Here is a 19,365-nt window from a genome sequence, read left to right on the forward strand (position 1 = left end):
CAAGATGTTCATATTCTGAGAATTATTTTCATTTCCAAGAAATCAACAGCCAATGCCATGATTTCTCTTTCAACAAACTATAAAGGAGCCACATTTTCAGGAGAGACTGTTACTGGCAAGATGTCAAGTATCAATTTTTCCATCTAGGTGGTTGGAAGTGAGAGTCTCTAAAACACTTTAATCCACCTAAAAAGGTGGGAAGAGGTCTTCTTTTTCAATTAGAAAATCTCAGGGGAAGGCTCTGCTCACTGGTTGTTCACTTCATTGCAATGGGAACTGAGGGGATTGAAACCGAAGAAGAGGCACAGGAAAAATGCCACCTTCGTTGGGTCCCTAAAATAAGCTAAGAATGGTGGGAGTTGTAATTGGCAGGGAATCAGCCATTTGGAAGATGTAAAAAATGGTGGCATTTGTTAAGTGCTTACTATGTGCCAAGCACTGTTCCAAGCACTGGGGTAGATCTTTAAAGCACTCACTCGCCTTGCCCCCTCCTACCTCACCTTGCTACTCTCTTACTACAACCCGGCCAGCACACTTCACTTCTCTAATGCTCACCTTTTCCCTGTACCTCAAACTTGTCTACCTCACCGCCGACCCCTTGCCCAAGTTCTCCCCTCTGGCCTGGATGGCCCTCCCTCCTGAAATCCAACAGACAATTACAGACAATTGTGAGAAGCAGCGTGACTCAATGGAACTAGCACAGGCTTGGGAGTTAGGGGTCACGGGTTTGTATCCCGGCTCTGCCACTTGTCAGCTGTGTGACTGTGGGCAAGTCATTTCACTTCTTTATGCCTCAGTTCCCTCATCTGGAAAATGGGGATTAAGACTGTGAGCCTCACGTGGGACAACCTGATGACCCTGTATCTACCCCAGTGCTTAGAACAGTACTCTGCACATTGTAAACGCTTAACAAATACCAACATTATTATTATTACTCCTTCCTGTACCCTTCAAAGCCTTATTGAAAGCACATCTCCTCCAAGCGGCCTTCCCTAAGTTCCCCTTTCCTCTTCTCCCACTCCCTTCTGCATCACCCTGACTTGCTCCCCTTATTCATCCCTCCTCCCAGCTCCACAGCCCTTATGTCCATATCTGTCATTTATTTATTTCTATTAATTGTCTGTCTCCCCTCAAGATGGTAAGCTCACTGTGGGGAAGGAATGTGTCTGTTTATTGTTAGAAGGTACTCTCCCAAGGACTTAGGACAATGCTCTGCACACAGTAAGCGCTCATCAAATATGACTGACTGACAGAATGAATACAAGTCCAAGGGCTCGAAGTCTTAATCCCCATTTTACAGGTGAGGGAGCTGAGGCACAGAGAAATGAAGTAACTTGCCCAAGATCCCTCAGCAGAAATGTGGAGGAGCCAGGATTAGAACCCACGTCCTCTGACTCCCATCTTCATGCTCTTTCCACTATGCCAGTAAACAAAAGCAACAAGTCCTCTCAAGGAAAAGCAGTGAATTCAACCTGTTAATAAGCCTAGAGTGAATTGGGTCTTCCCTGGCACGCAGGGACCCGGATTCTCTCATCTTTTTCCCCCTAAGGGCCATCCAGGGTGCACTTATTTTCTCCCTTCATTGAGGTTTCTTTTTTTCTAAATTCTCCCATCACCCAAGCCCACTGCTACACACTCAACTGCAGCACAAGTTCATTTAGGCTGTTTCAAAGAGAAGCCTACATCAGAGTGGGTGATCTCTACCCCAGCTTTACTGCATCTGGGCCTGTATCGCTGACCCCATACCACAGCTAAAACCTATGCCAAGTAATGGGACAATATATTCAAGGAGAAAACCTGACCGGAAATTGTTACTTAAAGGAAAGAAGGCTGTTTTATTAAAGCAGTCTGTGTTATTAATAATGATAATATTGGTATTTGTTAAGTCCTTACTATGTGCCAGGCACTGTACTAAGCAGGGGTGGAAACAAGCAAAATTGGGTTTGACACAGTTCCTGTTCCACCTGGGGCTCACACTCTTAATCCTCATTTTACAGATGAAGGCACTGAGGCCCAGAGAATAATAATAATAAAAATAATTATTATATATTACATATATAAAATTATTATTACGGCTTTTGTTAAGTGCTTACTTTGTGCCAGGCACTCTTAATAATAATAACAATGTTGGTATTTGTTAAGCGCTTACTATGTTCTGCTCACTGTTAGAGCACTGTTCTAAGCGCTGGGGGAGATACAGGGTAATCAGGTCGTCCCATGCGAGGCTCACAGTTAATCCCCATTTTACAGATGAGGTAACTGAGGCACAGAGAAGTGAAGTAACTTGCCCACAGTCACACAGCTGACAAGTGGCACAGCCGGAAGTCGAACTCATGACCTCTGACTCGGAAGCCCAGGCTCTTTCCACTGAGCCACGCTGCTTCCTCAGACTCTTCTTAGCACTGGGGCGGAAACAAGCAAATTGGGGTAGATACAGTCCCTGTCCCATGTTGGGCTCAGAGTCTCAATCCCCATTTTACAGATGAGGTAACTGAGGCATGGAGAAGTGAAGTGACTTGCTCAAGGTCACAGAGCAGACAAGTGGCGGAGCAGGGATTAGAACCCATGACCTCTGACTCCCAGGCCCTTGCTCTATCCACTTCACCATGCTGCTTCTTGTAAAGTGAAGTGACTTGTCCAACGTCACCCAGCAGTCAAGTGGCATAGCCAGGATTAGAACCCAGGTACTTCTGACTCCCAGGCGTGTGTTTTATTCACTAAGCCACGGCAAGCAACATTTCCACTATTAAGCCAGCAGGCGGAGAATGAGGGATCTAAGAAGCAGAATGCTGAAGTCGCCATACCCAGGCCTCTGAGGAGATCTTGAAATGCCTGATTCTGCTTCCTGGTCCAGGTTGACCTCTGGGTATTATGGGACTAGGGCAACTGCAATGGAAAGGAGTTAATTTTGACTGGGCTTGCCTAGAAAACAATGTTTTATTCCTGCCAACTCACTTCGCACTGTCTGGGAGGAGTTAAACTGGCTGCAGGCACTAATCCACTAGCTTTCATACACAAGTTGATGTTGAGCTTAATTAATTTTTTTTTTTGTATTGGAGGACCTTCACTGCAGGAATATTAATAAGTAATGAAAAAGAAGCCTTAATTAGCTGACGATTCGTAGGAATCCTGTCACACCATTTGATCTGTGATCTATCATACACTTTAGTTTATTGCAGCTTGCCTGATTGGCCGTTTGCCTGGTTGACAGCGTGCCTGATTGCTTGGCCATACCCATGGCCTCGAGAGAATTTAGCGGAACGTAGAGTTGTTGGTGGGACACAAAGTAAGGGGAACCTGAACCTGGCAAAGAGTGGGGAGGGATAATATATGAAGAGTGTGGGCCTGGGAGTTGGGAGAACTCTGCCACTTGCCTGCTGTGTGACCCTGGACAAGTCACTGAACTTCTCTGTGCCTCAGTTTCCTCATCTGAAAAATGGGTATTACTACTAGTTCTCCCACCCTCTTAGACTCTGAGCTCCTTGTTCTGGGTCCAACGCAACTCTTAGTACAGTGAATTGTACACAGTAAATGCTTAACAAATACCACAACCATTATCATTTTTAGAATCATTATGATGGTGATGTTCATCTATGAATAAGCGTTTGGCTAAACATAGCACCCACAATCCTGGTCACTTTGTGCACACAATAGAGCCTTTCTTGTTGTCTCGTTACCGCTTACTTTTTGCAGTGCCTGGTGATGTTTTCTATTTTGCCTCCTTGTCTCTTGTTCTATACAGAGCACTCCTTTCTTGATGGCACTGCATGATCATCTAGCTTCAGCAATGTGCTCCCAGGTTTCAGAGACTGTCTCAGGCTTTATCTTGCCTTAAAATGTTTCCTCTGCCCTTCATGTTTTTTCCAATTCTCAATTTCATCTCTCCACAAAGCAGTTGTTTGGGTTCCCAGCTGTCACTCAATTCTCTGCAAGTGACCCACCCAATGTACTGTGTTATGATGACCCAGGCTTCACTGCTCACAGAAGCATTGAAAAAAAAATGCTAAGATTGCATTCCAGAGTTTCATCGCTTGTGATTTTTCCCAGCCACTTGAGAGGATAAAAATCCCAGTTTTCAGAGGTGAGCTGCCTGAGTCCGTGAACAAAGAAGGGGGAACAGTCAGGCACTCTGTCTAACTTCTGATGACCGGGCATGGATTCATGGGTTAAAGTCCATGAGTGATGCCAACTTCCTTTTAAGCTATGGGCACCCTTGGTAGACTCCATCTACATGTTCTCAAGCCGACAGGAACATTCAAGACTTTTTAAAGTTCTGAAGTAAATGCCATAATCAATCAGTGGAATTTATTAAATGCTTACTGTGTGCAGAGCCCTGAACTAAGTGCTTGGGAGAATACGATATAACAACAAACAGACACATTCCCTGACCAAAACGAGCTTACATTCCAGAAGGGACAATTATGGTTACTTGTTAAGCACTTACTATGTGCCAGGCACTGTACTAAGTGCTGGAGTAGATACAAAAATAATCCCAAATCCACGTCTGACAAGAGGCTCATAGTGCTAATCCCTAGTTTTACAGATGAGGTCACTGAGGCACAGAGAAATGAAATGACTGGCCCAGGGTCAGGACAGCAGATGAATGGTGGAGCTGGGATTAGAACCCAGATTCTCTGACTCCCAGGTCCGTTCTCTTCTTGCTAGACTACCCCGTTTGTATAATTCAGTCAAGGTATTATGATTCTCTAACCTCCGAAAAGTTGACTGGGAGAAAGAAACAACACTGTCGTGGGAAGAATCTGGCTACCCCTGTCAAACTTAGAACTTCTTTCAGATCAATTTAAGAGTTTAATTACCCCGAGAAAGTAGGCTGGAGAGAGCTATTTGGTTGCAACTCACTGCAGTCTACTAATGTTACACAAAAGGAAAAATCAGAAGAACCAAATGAAGCAAGAACACTTCAGTTTCTCTTCATCAAGGCCCTGCCGAAAAATTCGAGAAATGCATGGATTAGTGAAGAAAGCGCGGACCTGGGAGTCAGAAGGACCTGTGTTCTAATTCTGGCCTCACAACTTGCCTGCTGTGTAACCTGGGGCAAGTCACTTTACTTCTCTGCGCTTCAGTGACTTCATCTGCAAAAGGGGAATGAAGACTGTGAGCCTCACGTGGGACATGGACTGTGTCCTACCTGATTATATTCTATCTACTCCATTGCTTAGTGCAGTGCCTAGCACATAATAAGTGCTATACAAATACCATAAATAATTAAAAGCAGCAAGCTTCTTAGGCCACAGAAATGTGATTTTCTGGCTTCTGCCAGAAGAGTCAGGGACCCCTCATAAATGTATATTTTAGGGCAAACAATCAGACGGTAACTGATGCCAAATTCCATGGCCCTCCTGAGCTAATCCTAGAGAGGAAAAGGAACGCACTGTCTGATCGTGCAATATTCAGAATCAGAATCACAAAATCACCGAAATAGTGTGCGGTAACAGTGTGACTTTACTAAGGACCAACAAATCCAGCTCCTACAAAAACAACAGGATGCAAATGGAAGATCGATATTTTTGCCAGATGGAAAGTGGAGTGAATTTCCTGGAAAAATAGACTCCCACCTTCCAATTAGAAATAATGGAGGAGTCCATCTCCATTCAGGAAATCGGCGGAGTCCTGCTGAGAACACTACTATTCGGAAAACAAACACGCTAAGTTAACTGAATGGAAATTAGAGAGCAGTTTTATCTGCCCTAAAAAAAAGTTATTCATTGCCAACGCAACCATTAAAATGAAGACATAGTTGAGGATCCTAATCCAATCCTTTCAAAAAAATGACTGTCTCCTGTCCAGCTGATCAAATTGAATGTTCAAACCTGGCAAAGAGTGCCAGGTTTCTTTTGTGAGTTGTTAGCTGCTTCTAAGAATAACTGTTAGTCATAGGAGAAAGCCTCAAGAAACTTGTCTCCCAGGAATGAATTGGGAATCGTAAAACAAAGGAACTTTTAATAGATTTCCTTTCTCAGATTTTAGCCCTCCTGGATGGGTACATTTGATGCAGAATTATTAGTGACCACGCTGTGTTTTATGTTGGTAATTTTGCCAGAATCATTTGCCAATTGCTCTATTTTCTCTTATACTTGTCTCTCTATTCAGTTATACATAAGTGTGCTTGTGTGGGTACATATAATGATTGAGGGGTGGGGTGTGTGTGTGTGTAAGAAAACACACACACAGGCATTTACAGATTGATAATCAGTAAGGAATGATTTTCCCTAGACTTTCAGCTTATGGGCAGGGAATGTGTCTGCTAATTCTGTTGTACTGTACTCTTCCAAGTGTTTAGTACAGTGTTCTGACACAGTAAGCACTCAATAAATATCATTGATTTATGTATATATATATATATATATATATATATGTATACACATATATACGTTTATATATCATTTCCTAGTGGGAAACTAAAGCCGAGTCTCCCTGCTTTGAACTAAGTAATTCAAGCAAAGTACTCTGTTGACTGGAATCAACTGGATCAAGTCCTTACTTCTTCACTTTACCTGGCTCAAGTAGACCCGACCTCAAATTAAAATTGTCTGGTATGAGGGGAAAAACTGTAGGTATCCACTTTCTGACAAATTTATGGGCCGGGAGATAGAAAATCCTGTCCCAGCACCAGGAAATTGAGGGAATTCCCCAACTGTCAGAGGGAAACGGATAATTTCATACATGCTTGCCTCCTTTCCAAGAATCCATCACTTTGCAAGGGAACAGTTCTAATGAACTTTTCTAATGAACCTTGGAAAAGTTGAGCATGATTCGATAATTAGCTGCTGGAGGGAGATGGAGGGGACAGAAGAGCTTCATGCAGGAGAAGTTCCTCAAACAAAGCCAGGGGCCTGGGCGTTTTCTAGATTTTGCCAAAGATTGAGATGTGTCATCTGACTGACTCTGATTCTTTACAAATTCTTATCATTTAAAAAACAAAAACAAAATCCCAAACCAAGTGTCCTGCATAGCAAATACAGCCACACCACTCTTAATGCAATGTCATGTCAGAAGGACCTGGGTTCAGCTCTGTCTGCTGTGTGACCTTGGGCAAGTCACTCACCTTCTCTGGGCCTTACCTCATCTGTACAATGGGGATTAAGACTGTGAGCCCAAAGTGGGAAAGGGACTGTTTCCAATGTGATAATCTTGTAACTACCCCAGTGATTAGTACAGCGCTTGATACATAGTAAGCACCTAACAAATACCATAAAATAAAATGATTGTAAGGAATGTATAAAAGTACTGTGGGGGGTGGGGAGATGGGAGAGTACCTAAATTCTTAGCATGTGGGACTAAGATCTTGGGAGAAGCAGGTGAGAGGGAAAAAGGTTGGAAAATGAGAGCACTCGGGAAAGTACAATACAACAGAGTTGGTAAATGGGTTCGTTCCCTGGCCTCAAGGAAAGAGCGAGGCCTAGTGGAAAGAATAGGGGTTTGGGAGTCAGAAGACCTGGGTTCTATTTCTGACTCTGCCATTTGCTTGCTGTGTGACCTTGGGCAAATCACTTTACTTCTCTGTGCCTCAGTTCCCTCATCTATAAAATGGGGATTAAGACTGTGAGCCCCATGTGGGACAGGAACTGTGTCCAACCCAACTAGCTTGTAACCAGCCCAGTGCTTAGTACAGTGCCTGGTGCATAATAAGCGCTTAACAAATACCATTAAAAAAAGCCCACAAAAAAACCCTATAGTTGATCATGGTGAGGAAAGTTCTTTGTTTTTGATTGGACTCAGGTCAGCTACTCTCTTCCTAAATTTCCTCACTTGTTCAAAAAGACGGAGAGGGGAGGACATCACGAACGTGTCATCGGACTGTAAGTGATAATTAATGGAATTTCTAATGTGCGTTGAAAGGTATAAAGAACTGGGAAATGATGTGACCAAAATTCATATTGTTAGAGAAATTCCTTTACTGCTGCTTGCTCTAATGTTCTACTATTGGTAGCCAAAACTCCGTGACTCTTCCTCCTCCTTTTTTTTTTCCTAATGCACCAGAGCTTAATGTTTCTAAATAAATGTTTGTGGATGAGGATTCCCATTTTGATTTTAAATGCCTGGGACTTCATACAAATATGAGGCACCTCGATGGTGAACTTTGAACAAAAATAAATCCTTGCAGATATACCTTGAGAAATCGATATTTAAAGTATTCCATTTTTAAGAATAGGGTGGCCTACTTCAGCTTTGTGGTAAGGGAGACTGTAGAAGGTTGGAAAGTTTTACTAAGCAGCCCTGGCTAGACAGCTAATTTGGATTTTAAACACTTTAATATTTTCGTTGTTTCTTAGAGGGAAGTCTAAGAGAGAGCTCTCAAGGACAAACAGGCTTTATGCTGTATCCGCTGATTTATTTTCCTTGCTTTGAATGGAAAATTCAATCACTATCAAGCCAGTTTGCCTTCTGAAATTACACATGGGTAAGGTGGGGCGGTAGCTTCTGCCTAACTGGTTTTCAAGATCTCTCCCTGTCCATGTGAATTTGTCAGTGCCATGCTGGGATGACGTGCCAATCCAGATTATTTCAGGACCATTAATATGAATGGCATATCAAGTGTCAGGAGAACAGACAAATTCCCCTTCTTGTCCCCTTTCTCTCCGATGGATTTCAGTTGCCAGAGATAATTGGAGAAGCAGCGTGGCTCAGTGGAAAGAGCATGGGCTTTGGAGTCAGGGCTCATGAGTTCGAATCCCAGCTCTGCCACTTGTCGGCTGTGTGACTGTGGGCAAGTCACTTAACTTCTCTGTGCCTCAGTTCCCTCATCTGTAAAATGGGGATTAAGACTGTGAGCCCCACGTGGGACAACCTGATTCCCCTATGTCTACCCCAGCGCTTAGAACAGTGCTCGGCACATAGTAAGCGCTTAACAAATACCAACATTATAATTGCGGTATTTGTTAACTGCTTACTATGTGCTAAGCACTATACTCAGGGCTGGGGTAGTTACAAGCATGGTTTAGTGGATAAAGCATGGGCCTGAGAGCCAGAAAGGCTTTGGTTCTAATCCTGGCTCTGTCACATGTCTGCTGTGTGACCTTGGGCAAGTCACTTCACTTCTCTGGGCCTTGGTTACCTTATCTGTAAAAACGGGGCTTAAGAGTGTGAGCCTCATGTGGGACAGGGACTGTGTTCAACCTGACTACCTGTATCTACCCCAGTACTAGTAAGTGCTTAACAAGTACCATTATAATTATTATTATTATACAAGATAATCAGGTCCTATATGGGGCTCACAGTCTAAGTAGGAGGGAGAACAGGTAGTGAAGTGACTTGCCCAAGATCACAGAGCAAGCATGGCAGAATCAGAAATAGAACCTGGGTCCTCTGACTCCCGTGTCTGGGCTCTTTTCACTAGGTCAAGCACATTCATCTGCCGCCAGGCTTCCTCCTTCTCCAGTGAACTCTATAATGTCAGATTGCCTGTCAAATCTCCCGCTTTGGCTTCAAGCTTTTGTTCCACCCCAAGGATTCTGGTCTCCTCTCACCACTGGGGGCTGGGAAACAGTGTTGAGCCAGGAAAGCACCTGCTACTAGTCATTCTAATCCAGCACGATTATCACATTTCTTTCTTTTGAGAAGCTGACCCAAATCTCGCTCCGTGAATAATTTCTGAAATTGTCATCTAGCTGTGGGCTTATGTGCTTGGGAGAAAAGGAGGGAAGGGTCCAGCATAGAGGTAATTTTGAGGTTTGTCTCTTCTTTCAGCCACAGACCACATCTCTGGAATGTTGATTATTCAAGGAATGCTCAGGTAAAATCATCACTCGTAATTCTGGGGGCTGTCCAAGCCCAGATAACTAGCTGTAACTAACCGGGAAAGGAGAAATAAAATGAACTGTCTGAATCCTGATGCTGGGCCTCTGACCTCACAGTTTCTAAGTTCTATTCACACTGTTCTCAGGGAGGAGGCCAGTGATGGGGTTTAGATTTGGAAGTTGGGAAAAGATTTGCATTCATAGTTTAGGAGATGGTAATCTGAGTTGATCTAGTTTGAAGATGGCATAGCACCCCTGGGGGTGTTTAAAACAGTGCTATAAAACTAGAGGGGGGCTGACATTTGGACAAAGGTTTACTTACACTCTTGCGGAAATCACAATATATGACTTGATAGAATTTAAGCGACCTCCAGATTTTAGCATCCTTCAGTATATGAGTTAAAGGCCGCTTCAATAGCAGCTTTGAGTATCTGTCCCAAGAACACATGAAATTTCAACTCATCAGCCCTGATCTAAAGAAAACAATAATATTAATAACAATAATAATAATAATGGTATTTGTTATGTTCTTACTATGTACTGCACTGCACTAAGCACTGAGGTGAATACAAGCAAATCGAGTTGGATATAGTCCCTGTTCCATGGGGGGCTCACAGTCTCAATCCCCATTTTACAGATGAGGGAACTGAGGCCCAGAGAAGCGAAATGACTTGTTCAAGGTCACACAGCAGACTAGCGGTGGAGCCAGAATTAGAACCTATGACCTTCTGACTCCGAGGCCCATGCTCTATCCACTACGCCGTACTGCATTCAGTCAACAGAGTGAAAAATCATTTGGGTTTTGCTTTTCTTTGCCCAATCCCTCCAGACAATTATGGCCATAAATAACAATTTCCAAGTAACAATGATTCGAATTGTTGCTCTGAATGAGAACCACCGTTCCAATGCCTGAAACATGAGTTTATCGGAGAGAGAAAGACCCAGGCTTTTTCGGACAGCTTCTTACCGCAGCTTGCCGATGAGTGTTGGACAGGATCCCATGGATCTTGACTCTGTCTTTTTCCATCTGGTCGATGTTCACCCACAGATCTCGGCTTGCAGAATCAAACGGACCGTATGTTCTGGAAACGTAGTAATTGTGATCTGTGTCCTCCTGCAATAATGGACAGAGAAATACCGTTGACAAACGGAATTGAGGCCCTGGCAGGGCTAAGACAAAAATCTGGGAAATTGGAAGTCTTTTTGCTGTTCAAAGTATCTAGAGGGATTTAAAGCACTGGTGATTTAATGATATAAAAGACCAGTCAACAGACATTTCTCACAGGTAGCCTCGCCTCACTTCATATTAGGCTTATTAAGAAGTGCAATTGAGATGAGATAATGTTGCCTGTTTCCAATTTCCCTATCTGAATTCAGGCAAAATGAGTAAAAGTTACAATAGCACTTATTGAGGGTTTACTGTGGGAAGAGCTAATTGTACTCTCCCAAACAGTTTGGTGCTCTGCATACAGTATATGCTCAATAAATACCATTAATTGACTGATGGATTACTAAACTCTGGGGGGAAAAAATTTATAGGTGAGTCACACATGACTCTTATTCCTTCAGGACCTCACGAAACTGGCTGAGGTTTGATTCCTGCAAAATTTTTTCTAGCTAGGCAAGCTATTGTGTACATGTACAGTATATGTTTCAATTAATTTAGTCCGGCAATTTAGTGACAAATGTGGAGTTTAGTTGATGTCAGGGTGATTTTTAAATAATAAAAATAATAATAATTGTGGGATTTGCTAAGTGCTTATTACGTGCCAGGCTCTGCAGGAAGCACTGGGTGGATCCAAGCAAATCAGATTGGACACAGTCTCTGTCCCATGTATGACTCACAGTCTCAATCCCCATTTTACAGATGGGGTAACTGAGGCCCAGTGAAGTGACTTGCCCAAGGTCATACAGCAAGCAAGTGGTGGAGCCTGAATTAGAACCCATGACCTTCTGGCTCCCAGGCCCGTGCTCTACCTACTATGCCATGCCACTTCATGGGGCAGACATGCCCAGAACTGCCATAAAAGGGGGCAGGCTTCACCCCTCTATGTCAAAAAGCAAGGCCACTGTTTTTTCTTCCCCACAGTCCTCTGAGATGTTGCCACTTCAAAGCCTAGGTGGGGAGGAAGAGGATTTCCAAGAGTGGAAGTACTTGCTGTTACAACTCCCACCACTTCCCCGTGGAAAAAGGCTGGGAAATGCTCGTTTGCCTGGGACTGCCACAAGGCAGATGCCATTCCTGACTGAGGTGGAAGATTCAGAGGGTGGAAAAATCTTTATATGTGATTCCCAAACAGATGGGTTTCCTAATTCTCTCCTGGCCACTGCTACTGCTGGGCAGTCCCCCACAGTAATGATGGCATTTGTTTATCATTTACTATGTACCCAGCAGTGGGGTAAGGTACAGGCTCCTCAGACAGCACCCAGTTTTTCTCCTCAACATGGCTCACCGATTAAGAGGGATAACGGTTTTTTGGTGCCCATTTTGCAGATGAGGAACACAGAATTTAAGTGACTTGTTCAAGGTCACATAGTGGGCAAGAGACAGAGCAGGGATTAGAATGCAGATCTCTGGATTCTCAATCCCTTTCTCTTTTCACCCTGCCTCCCAACTTGTTGGGGGGTTTTGACTCATGGAACTCTCTCAAGACACAGTCATTCATTTGCTCATCCATTCATTCATTCAGTAGCAGTACTGTGTCCCCTACTATGTGCAGACCACTTTACTAAGTGCTTGGGAGAGCAACAGAAAAATAACCCACATGGGTTAATTAATCAGCGTGCCTTAGTGGACTGAGCACAGGCCAGGGAGTCAGAATGACCTGGGTTCTAATCCCGGCTCCGACACCTGTCTGCTGTGCGACCTTAGGCAATTCACTTCACTTCTCTGGCCCTCAGTTACCCCACCTGGAAAATCGATTAAGATGGTGATCCCCATGTGGGACAGGGACTGTGTCCCACCTGATTATCTTGTATCTACCCCAGCACTTAGAACAGTGCTTGGCACATAGTAAGTGCTTAACGAGTACCATAATTATTATTACCTTCCCTTGAAGAGCTCACAATCACCTCTAATTAGACATGTTCGGGGAAACTCTTGAACAGTGCTCTTTTTTTCTTTTAATGGTCTTTTTTAAATGGTTATTATGTGCCAAGCACCAGGTTGGACACAGTCCAGGTCTTACATGGGAATTTTAATCCCCATTTTCCAGATGAGGGAACCGGGGCACGGACTTGCCCAAGGTCGCAGAGCCAGTAAATGGTGGAGCGGGGATTAAAACCCAGGCCCTTCCGACTCCCAGGCCCTTACTCTATCCAATAGGCCATGGTGCTTTTCTAATAATAAAGTCACCAACAGTGATTGCCACACACAAGCTGAAATGGCATTTAGTTTACAAGCCAAACAGCAGTGACTAAACAACACTACTAAAGAGCTTTGTATTTCTTAGACTGCGAGTCCCATGTGAGACTTATTAACCTGATTAACTTCTATCTACCCAAGCACTTGGAACAGTGCTAGATATGTAGTGAGCTCTTACCATAAAACATGATAACAATAATAATAGCTATAATCATAATGATAATAAACTTTCAACCAACATGCTTCTCAAATAAAACAGCAACTTAGCAATGAACCAATTTGAACTAGGATCAATCAATGGCATTTATTGAGAACTTACTATGCATAAAGAACTGTTGTAAGCGCTTGGGAAAGTGCACAATAACAGAGTCTGTGCCCATGTTAACAGTAAGAGGAGAATCTGAAGTTCAGTTCCCCAAATCTCATTTTATAATTTCATCATAGAGACGATTTACAGTGTATTCACTTTTTGAGTGCCATCTGAACTAGTTCTTGAACCCAAGACCACCTAGCTTGATTGACAAATGGTCAGATTGATGCATTTCAGGCATGGGGCATTCATCGACAGTTCTGCACATTAGCAGAAGTGTTTCCATTTCAGTGGAGAAACTGAAAATTCTTCTGCTCTTAGTGCTTTTCCGCGGTTACATTTGGGTCCCTGCTCCATTGACAAGGATGGGTTGCCGCTCAAATCGTTTCCAAAGAAAACTGATCAGCCCTCAAATACCACCTCTTCATTTCTATCTCTCTCTCTAAATGGCCAGGTGAACTTGAAGGAGGGTCCACTTTGTGTTCGGGTTGCTGTGACAATGGGGTGGACCATCCTGCCGGTGGCACGTTTCCAGGTATAAACAAGTAATTTTAGACCTTTTGGGGCCAGCTGGTAGATCCAAATTTCATATAATGACAAAGGGAATTTTCCTGATCTAGTTGTGACCGCATTCAAATACTTGCATCTATTCCAACTCTTGGAGGGACAGGTTTCATAAACACAAATGCGATCCCCAAATGAATCAAGTAAATGCGCTAACCCCGTGGGAAACTCCCTGGGAATTAGACATTGTTTCTTTTCTCCGCTTCTGCCGCCCTTCATCTTTCTCTTCCTCCTCTGGCTTTCTGGGTCTTCTGTTCTTGGGCTCCCTTCTGCCTCTCACAGGGTCCCCCCTCTCCATCCAACTCTCTTTTTCTCTCCCCAACCATCGTCTGCTATGGGGCCTTGGGCAAGTCAAGTCATTTCTCTGTTCCTCAGTGACCTCATCTTTAAAATGGGAATTAAGACTGGAAGCCCTATCTGGGCAAGGACTGTGACTGACCCAATTTTCTTGTATCCACCCCAACGCTTAGAAAAGTGCCTGGCATATGGTAAGCGTTTAACAAATACCGTAATTATTATTATTATTATCAACAGCCCCAATGTGAGGTGACTGGGCTCCCAAGTGCTCTGCATGCAATAAGCACCCAATAAATATAATTGATTGTTCATAAAATTCAGAAAAGGGAAGCAGTAGAGTAAAAGGATAAGCAGCAGTGTTTCTGCTTGCTTGACTCAGAAAGCTTGGATAATGAGAAGCATTCAAATTAAACAACTTATGTTTCTCCTTTTAGCCTGTTACAGCTTTTCCACAAGCAGCGACTGGCATAACTAAGCAAGATTGACCTCACCCGTATACTGAACAAATCTATATTCCTAGGGCCTCTAGCTGTCTCTGAAAGGGAGGGTTTCTGGAAATTGGAAGAGAGGAATTATTTTCTCCACCGTAATGAAGAGGCTTCATTTACTGAGGATATCTGATCACCACATCTGTACATTAAATTTACACCCTCCTCAGCCCCTAAGTGGATCTCTGAAATAGCCTCCTTATTCCTCTCCCTTGGTCCCGCTTTGTTCTACTCTAGCCTCTTCCCTCTTGGTTCTATCCTACCAACAACCTCCTTAATCATCATCTTAAAAAAACTGCTCAGAATGCATCATTTTTCTCCTTAAAACCCCCAAATGACTCCCCATTTATTCTCACATAACATAAAAATCCCTTTCCTTCAGTTTCAAGGCTCTACATAACATTCTTTCTTTACACCTAGCCACCCTCTTCTTCCTAACAAAGCTTACATAACCAGCTTACAGTCTTAATTATTATGTCTAATTAATCAATGTCCATCTCAGTAAGCTCAACTGCTAGATTCCTCTAGATTATAAGATCATTGCGGACAGGGAATGTGTCTTATTGTTCTATTGTACTCTCCCAAGTACTTAGTTCAGTGCTCTGCACATGGAAAGCACTCCATAAACCACTGACTGATTGATTGATTTATTGAACTGGAAACTTTGAGAATGCCTCCGACCCCATTCTGTTTCTGAGATACTTCTGGAAGTTCCTCCCCATCCTACACTATTCCCAGAGTGCTGACCAGTCTGGGTTTATTTATTTTTTATGGTATTAAGTGCTTACTCTGTAACAAGCGCTGTGCTTAGGGTAGATATAAACTAATCAGATTGGACACAGTCCATGTCCCACCTGGGGCTCACAATCTTCATCTCCATTTTACAGATTAGGTAATTGAGGCACAGAGGAGTTAAATGGCTTGCCCAAGGTCACACAGCAGACAAGAAGTGGAACCAGGATTTTCCTACTATGGCATTCTGGTCCACTTTTTTTTTTCTTAAATGATATCTGTTATGAACTTCCTAGGGACCAGGCAATGTACTAAGTGCTGGGGTAGAGTCAAGTAATCAAAGTTGAACACAGTCTACATCCCGCATGGGGCTCACAGTCTTTGTCCCCATTTTACAGATAATGTAACTGAGGCATAGAAAAGCAAACCGACAGTCCAAGGACATTTAGCAGACAAGGGGTGGAGCTGGATATAGAACCCAGGTCCTTCTGATTCTCAGGTCCGTGCTCTATACACTAGTAAACACCGCTTCTCTCTCCACTCCTTTTCAATGTCTATCCCTCCCACAATGGGGACTAGGTAAAGCCCTACAAAGAAAAATAAACACACACAGCTAACAGAAAGTCACCATGGCAGAATGCAGAGGAAAGAGGAGAATAACAGGAAAAAGGAATACTAATAATGACAATAATAATAGTAATAATAATTGTGGTTTTTATGGAGGGTTTACTCTGCATTAAGCGCTGGGGTGGATATGAGATAATCAGGTCCCACATGGGGCTTACGCTCTAAGTAGGATGGAGTACAGATATTGAATCTCCATTTTGCAGATGAGGGAACTGAGGCAGAGAGAAGATCAGTGACTTGCTCAAGCTCACAAAGCAGGCAAGTGGCAGAGCTGGGATTAGAACCCAGGTCCTCTGCCTCTCAGGCTGTGTTCTTTCCATTAGGCCACACTGCTTCAAATAATAAACAGAAACAGCTAGTAATAAAACTAATAGTAGTATATGTTAAGCGCTTACTGTGTGCCAAGCACTAGGGTACCATAGCAAAAAAGAGAGGAAGGAAGAGGAGAAGAAATAGAATAGTAATAAGAATTATTATTAATAATAATGACAATAATTCCCACATGGGACTGTCCCACATGGGGTCCAAGAGGGTTGGAGAACAGACATTTAACCCCATTTTATAGATGAGGAAACTGAGGCCCAGAGAGTTTACAAGATTTGTCCAAGGTGACAGAGTGAGTGACAGAGCCGGGATTAGAAGCCAGATCTCCTTCCTTCCAGAGCCCTGGCAGGGAGGCTTTTATGTCGGCTGGTTCTGGGAGTTCCTTTAAATGAGATAGCAAGAGAATCTACTTAAAACCATTTTTTAAAGCATAATAATTAGCCTAGATCTGTAACTGGTAACTTTTCCTGACCGAGACGTTCTAGTTTCCTAATTAAGCTGTCTGGATGGGTCAAACCCAGACAGAGAGTGGCAAGAGGATCCTGGGAAGAAAAGAGACTGAGCACTGGGCTGGAAAGGCCATGGAATACATCACTGCTTATCATCTTCAGTCTGAGGTAAAACCTGCTTGTGGATAAGACTTGGCCAAGGGTCACCCTTGGTAAAGTCATGTGGCACAACAAAGTCACTCACCCTAAGCCTCACACCAAACTCAAGCTGTGTGTTTGTTTGATGGTACTTGTTAAGTGCTTACTAAGTGTCAAATGCTGTTCTAAGCGCTGTGGTAGGTACAAGTCAATTAGGTTGGACATAATCTCTGTCCTTTACAAGGCTCACAGTCTAAAGTAGGAGGGAGAACAGGTATTGAATCCCCATTTTATAGTTTAGAAAACTGAGGCACAGAGAAGTGAAGTGACCTGTCCAATGTCACACAGCAAGCAACTGGCAGAGCCAGAATTGGAACCAAAGTCCTCTGACTCACCACGCTCTTTCCACTAGGCCACGCCAACTAATTCTGGTGGAAATGCTTGGAATTCTGGAAACAGAACCAGTTTCTCTTAGTGGAAAGAGTACAGGATTAGGAGTAGGGGGACCTAGGTTCTAATCTCAGAACCCCCACTTGCCTGATGTGTGAACTTGGCCAAATCACTTCACTACTCTGTGCGCCTCCATGTTCTCATCTGTACAATGGGGGCAAGATATCTCTTCTCCCTCTCCCTTTCACTGTGAGTTCCATGAGGGAAAGGGACTGTGTCAGGTCAGATTGTCCTTAACAAATATCACTCTTGGTGAAAGCTCAGGCAATAAAGTTACCAGATCTTTTTGCAGAAGGATCGTGCATTTTGACAGTCTGAAGAATCAACATGCCAAGCTATTTCGATCGGGTTCTGAATGGGATCACCACCTATTTAGTCACCTGTTTTATAGCCAACAGCTTCACCACAGCTCACATATAATCCTGGAACAATTGAGTCATGTCCTGTCCAATTACCGTGCCTTTATACCCCTAATTTTGAGAGTTGGCTCTCCACTGCAGTGCTTTAAATCCTTAACGGTGATGCTTGCTAAGATAAGGGTAATCAAATTTCATGCTTTAGAGAATAACTGTCTAAGCAATGGACAGGAATTTTACAGTTGACTAGCTGGGTATTTCTAGGCTTTGGCATTAGGAACAGTGAAATCAATCAGTCCATTAATCAATGGCATTTATCGAGCTGCCTCCACCTTCCTCCAACTCTCTCTTCTACATCCTGCAATCTGGTTTCTGCCTCTCCCTACCCCATGCCACAAACGGTTCTCTTTAAGGTTACCAATGGCCTCTTTCTTCCAACATCCAATAACCTCTACTCCCATCCAAATCCTCCTTAACCTCTCTGCTGCCTTTGAGTCAGTGGACCAACTCTTTCTCCTAGAAACATAATCTAACCGGTTTCACCGACACTGTCCTCTCCTGGTTCTCCTCCTATCTCTCTGGCCGCTCCTTCTCACTCTCTTTTGCAGGCTCCTCCTCTGCTTCCCACCCTCTAATTATGGGTATGGCTCAGTTCTGGTTTCCATTCTATTCTCTATCTATACCCACTCCCTCAGTGAATTATTTTTCTCCCATGACTTTAACTACCATCTCTATGTGGACAATTCCCAAATCTTCACCTCTATCTCCGATCTCTCTCCTTCTCTTCACTCTCGCTTTTCCTCCTGCCTTCTGGACATCTCTACTTGAAGGTCCCTCCAACACCTCAAACTAACATGGCCAAGTCAGATCTCCTCATCTTCACACCCAAACCCTGTCTTCCTCTTAATTTTCCCATCACTGTAGACAGCATCACCATCCTCCTTGTCCCACAAGCCCACAATCCTGACTTTATTGTCGATTCATTTCTCTCATTCAACCTGCCCATTTAATCTTTCATGGAATCCTGTCACTTCTACCTTCACAACATCATTAACATCTGCCCTTTCCTGTCCACCCAAACTGCTACCGTAACGGTCCAAGCACTTATTTCCCACCTTGACTATAGCATCATGCTCCTCATTGACCTCCCAGCCTCCTGTCTCTCCCTTCTGCAGTCTAAACTTCACTCTGCTGCCGGGATCTTTCTTCTGATCATTTTCCCACTCCTTCGGGAATTAAACTGAAGCACTTAGAAAATATTTGCAATATTTTCTGGGCAGACAATTCCTTAGAGGTGTGAAGCATTTTAAGACTGAGGGAAGAGGTATTTGAGCAGTATGAATATGCAAAAATTTATACAATATAAAGAAAAGTAATATTTGCCAAGGAAAAGCCATGCTAGTATGTCAGCCAGTTAAATTATCTACAGCCTCCACTCATCATCATTTTATAATAATTGATCCAAATCATTCAAATGATTGACTCTTGAAAATGAACGCCTCTATCAA

General features: G+C 43.4%; 1 protein-coding gene across 1 annotated transcript in view; it reads right to left on the reverse strand.

Annotated features, from left to right (window-relative positions):
- PLXDC2 (plexin domain containing 2) overlaps window positions 1–19,365 on the reverse strand; it is a 236,243-nt gene that overhangs the window by 102,069 nt on the left and 114,809 nt on the right. Inside the window, exon 3 of the mRNA XM_029077538.2 lies at window positions 10,726–10,872. Within this exon, the coding sequence (XP_028933371.1) occupies window positions 10,726–10,872 (147 nt within the window). The remainder of the gene's footprint in view (window positions 1–10,725; window positions 10,873–19,365) is intronic.

Source organism: Ornithorhynchus anatinus, chromosome 13 (genome assembly GCF_004115215.2).
Source record: "Ornithorhynchus anatinus isolate Pmale09 chromosome 13, mOrnAna1.pri.v4, whole genome shotgun sequence".
In the NCBI taxonomy this organism is placed as follows: Eukaryota; Metazoa; Chordata; class Mammalia; order Monotremata; family Ornithorhynchidae; genus Ornithorhynchus; species Ornithorhynchus anatinus.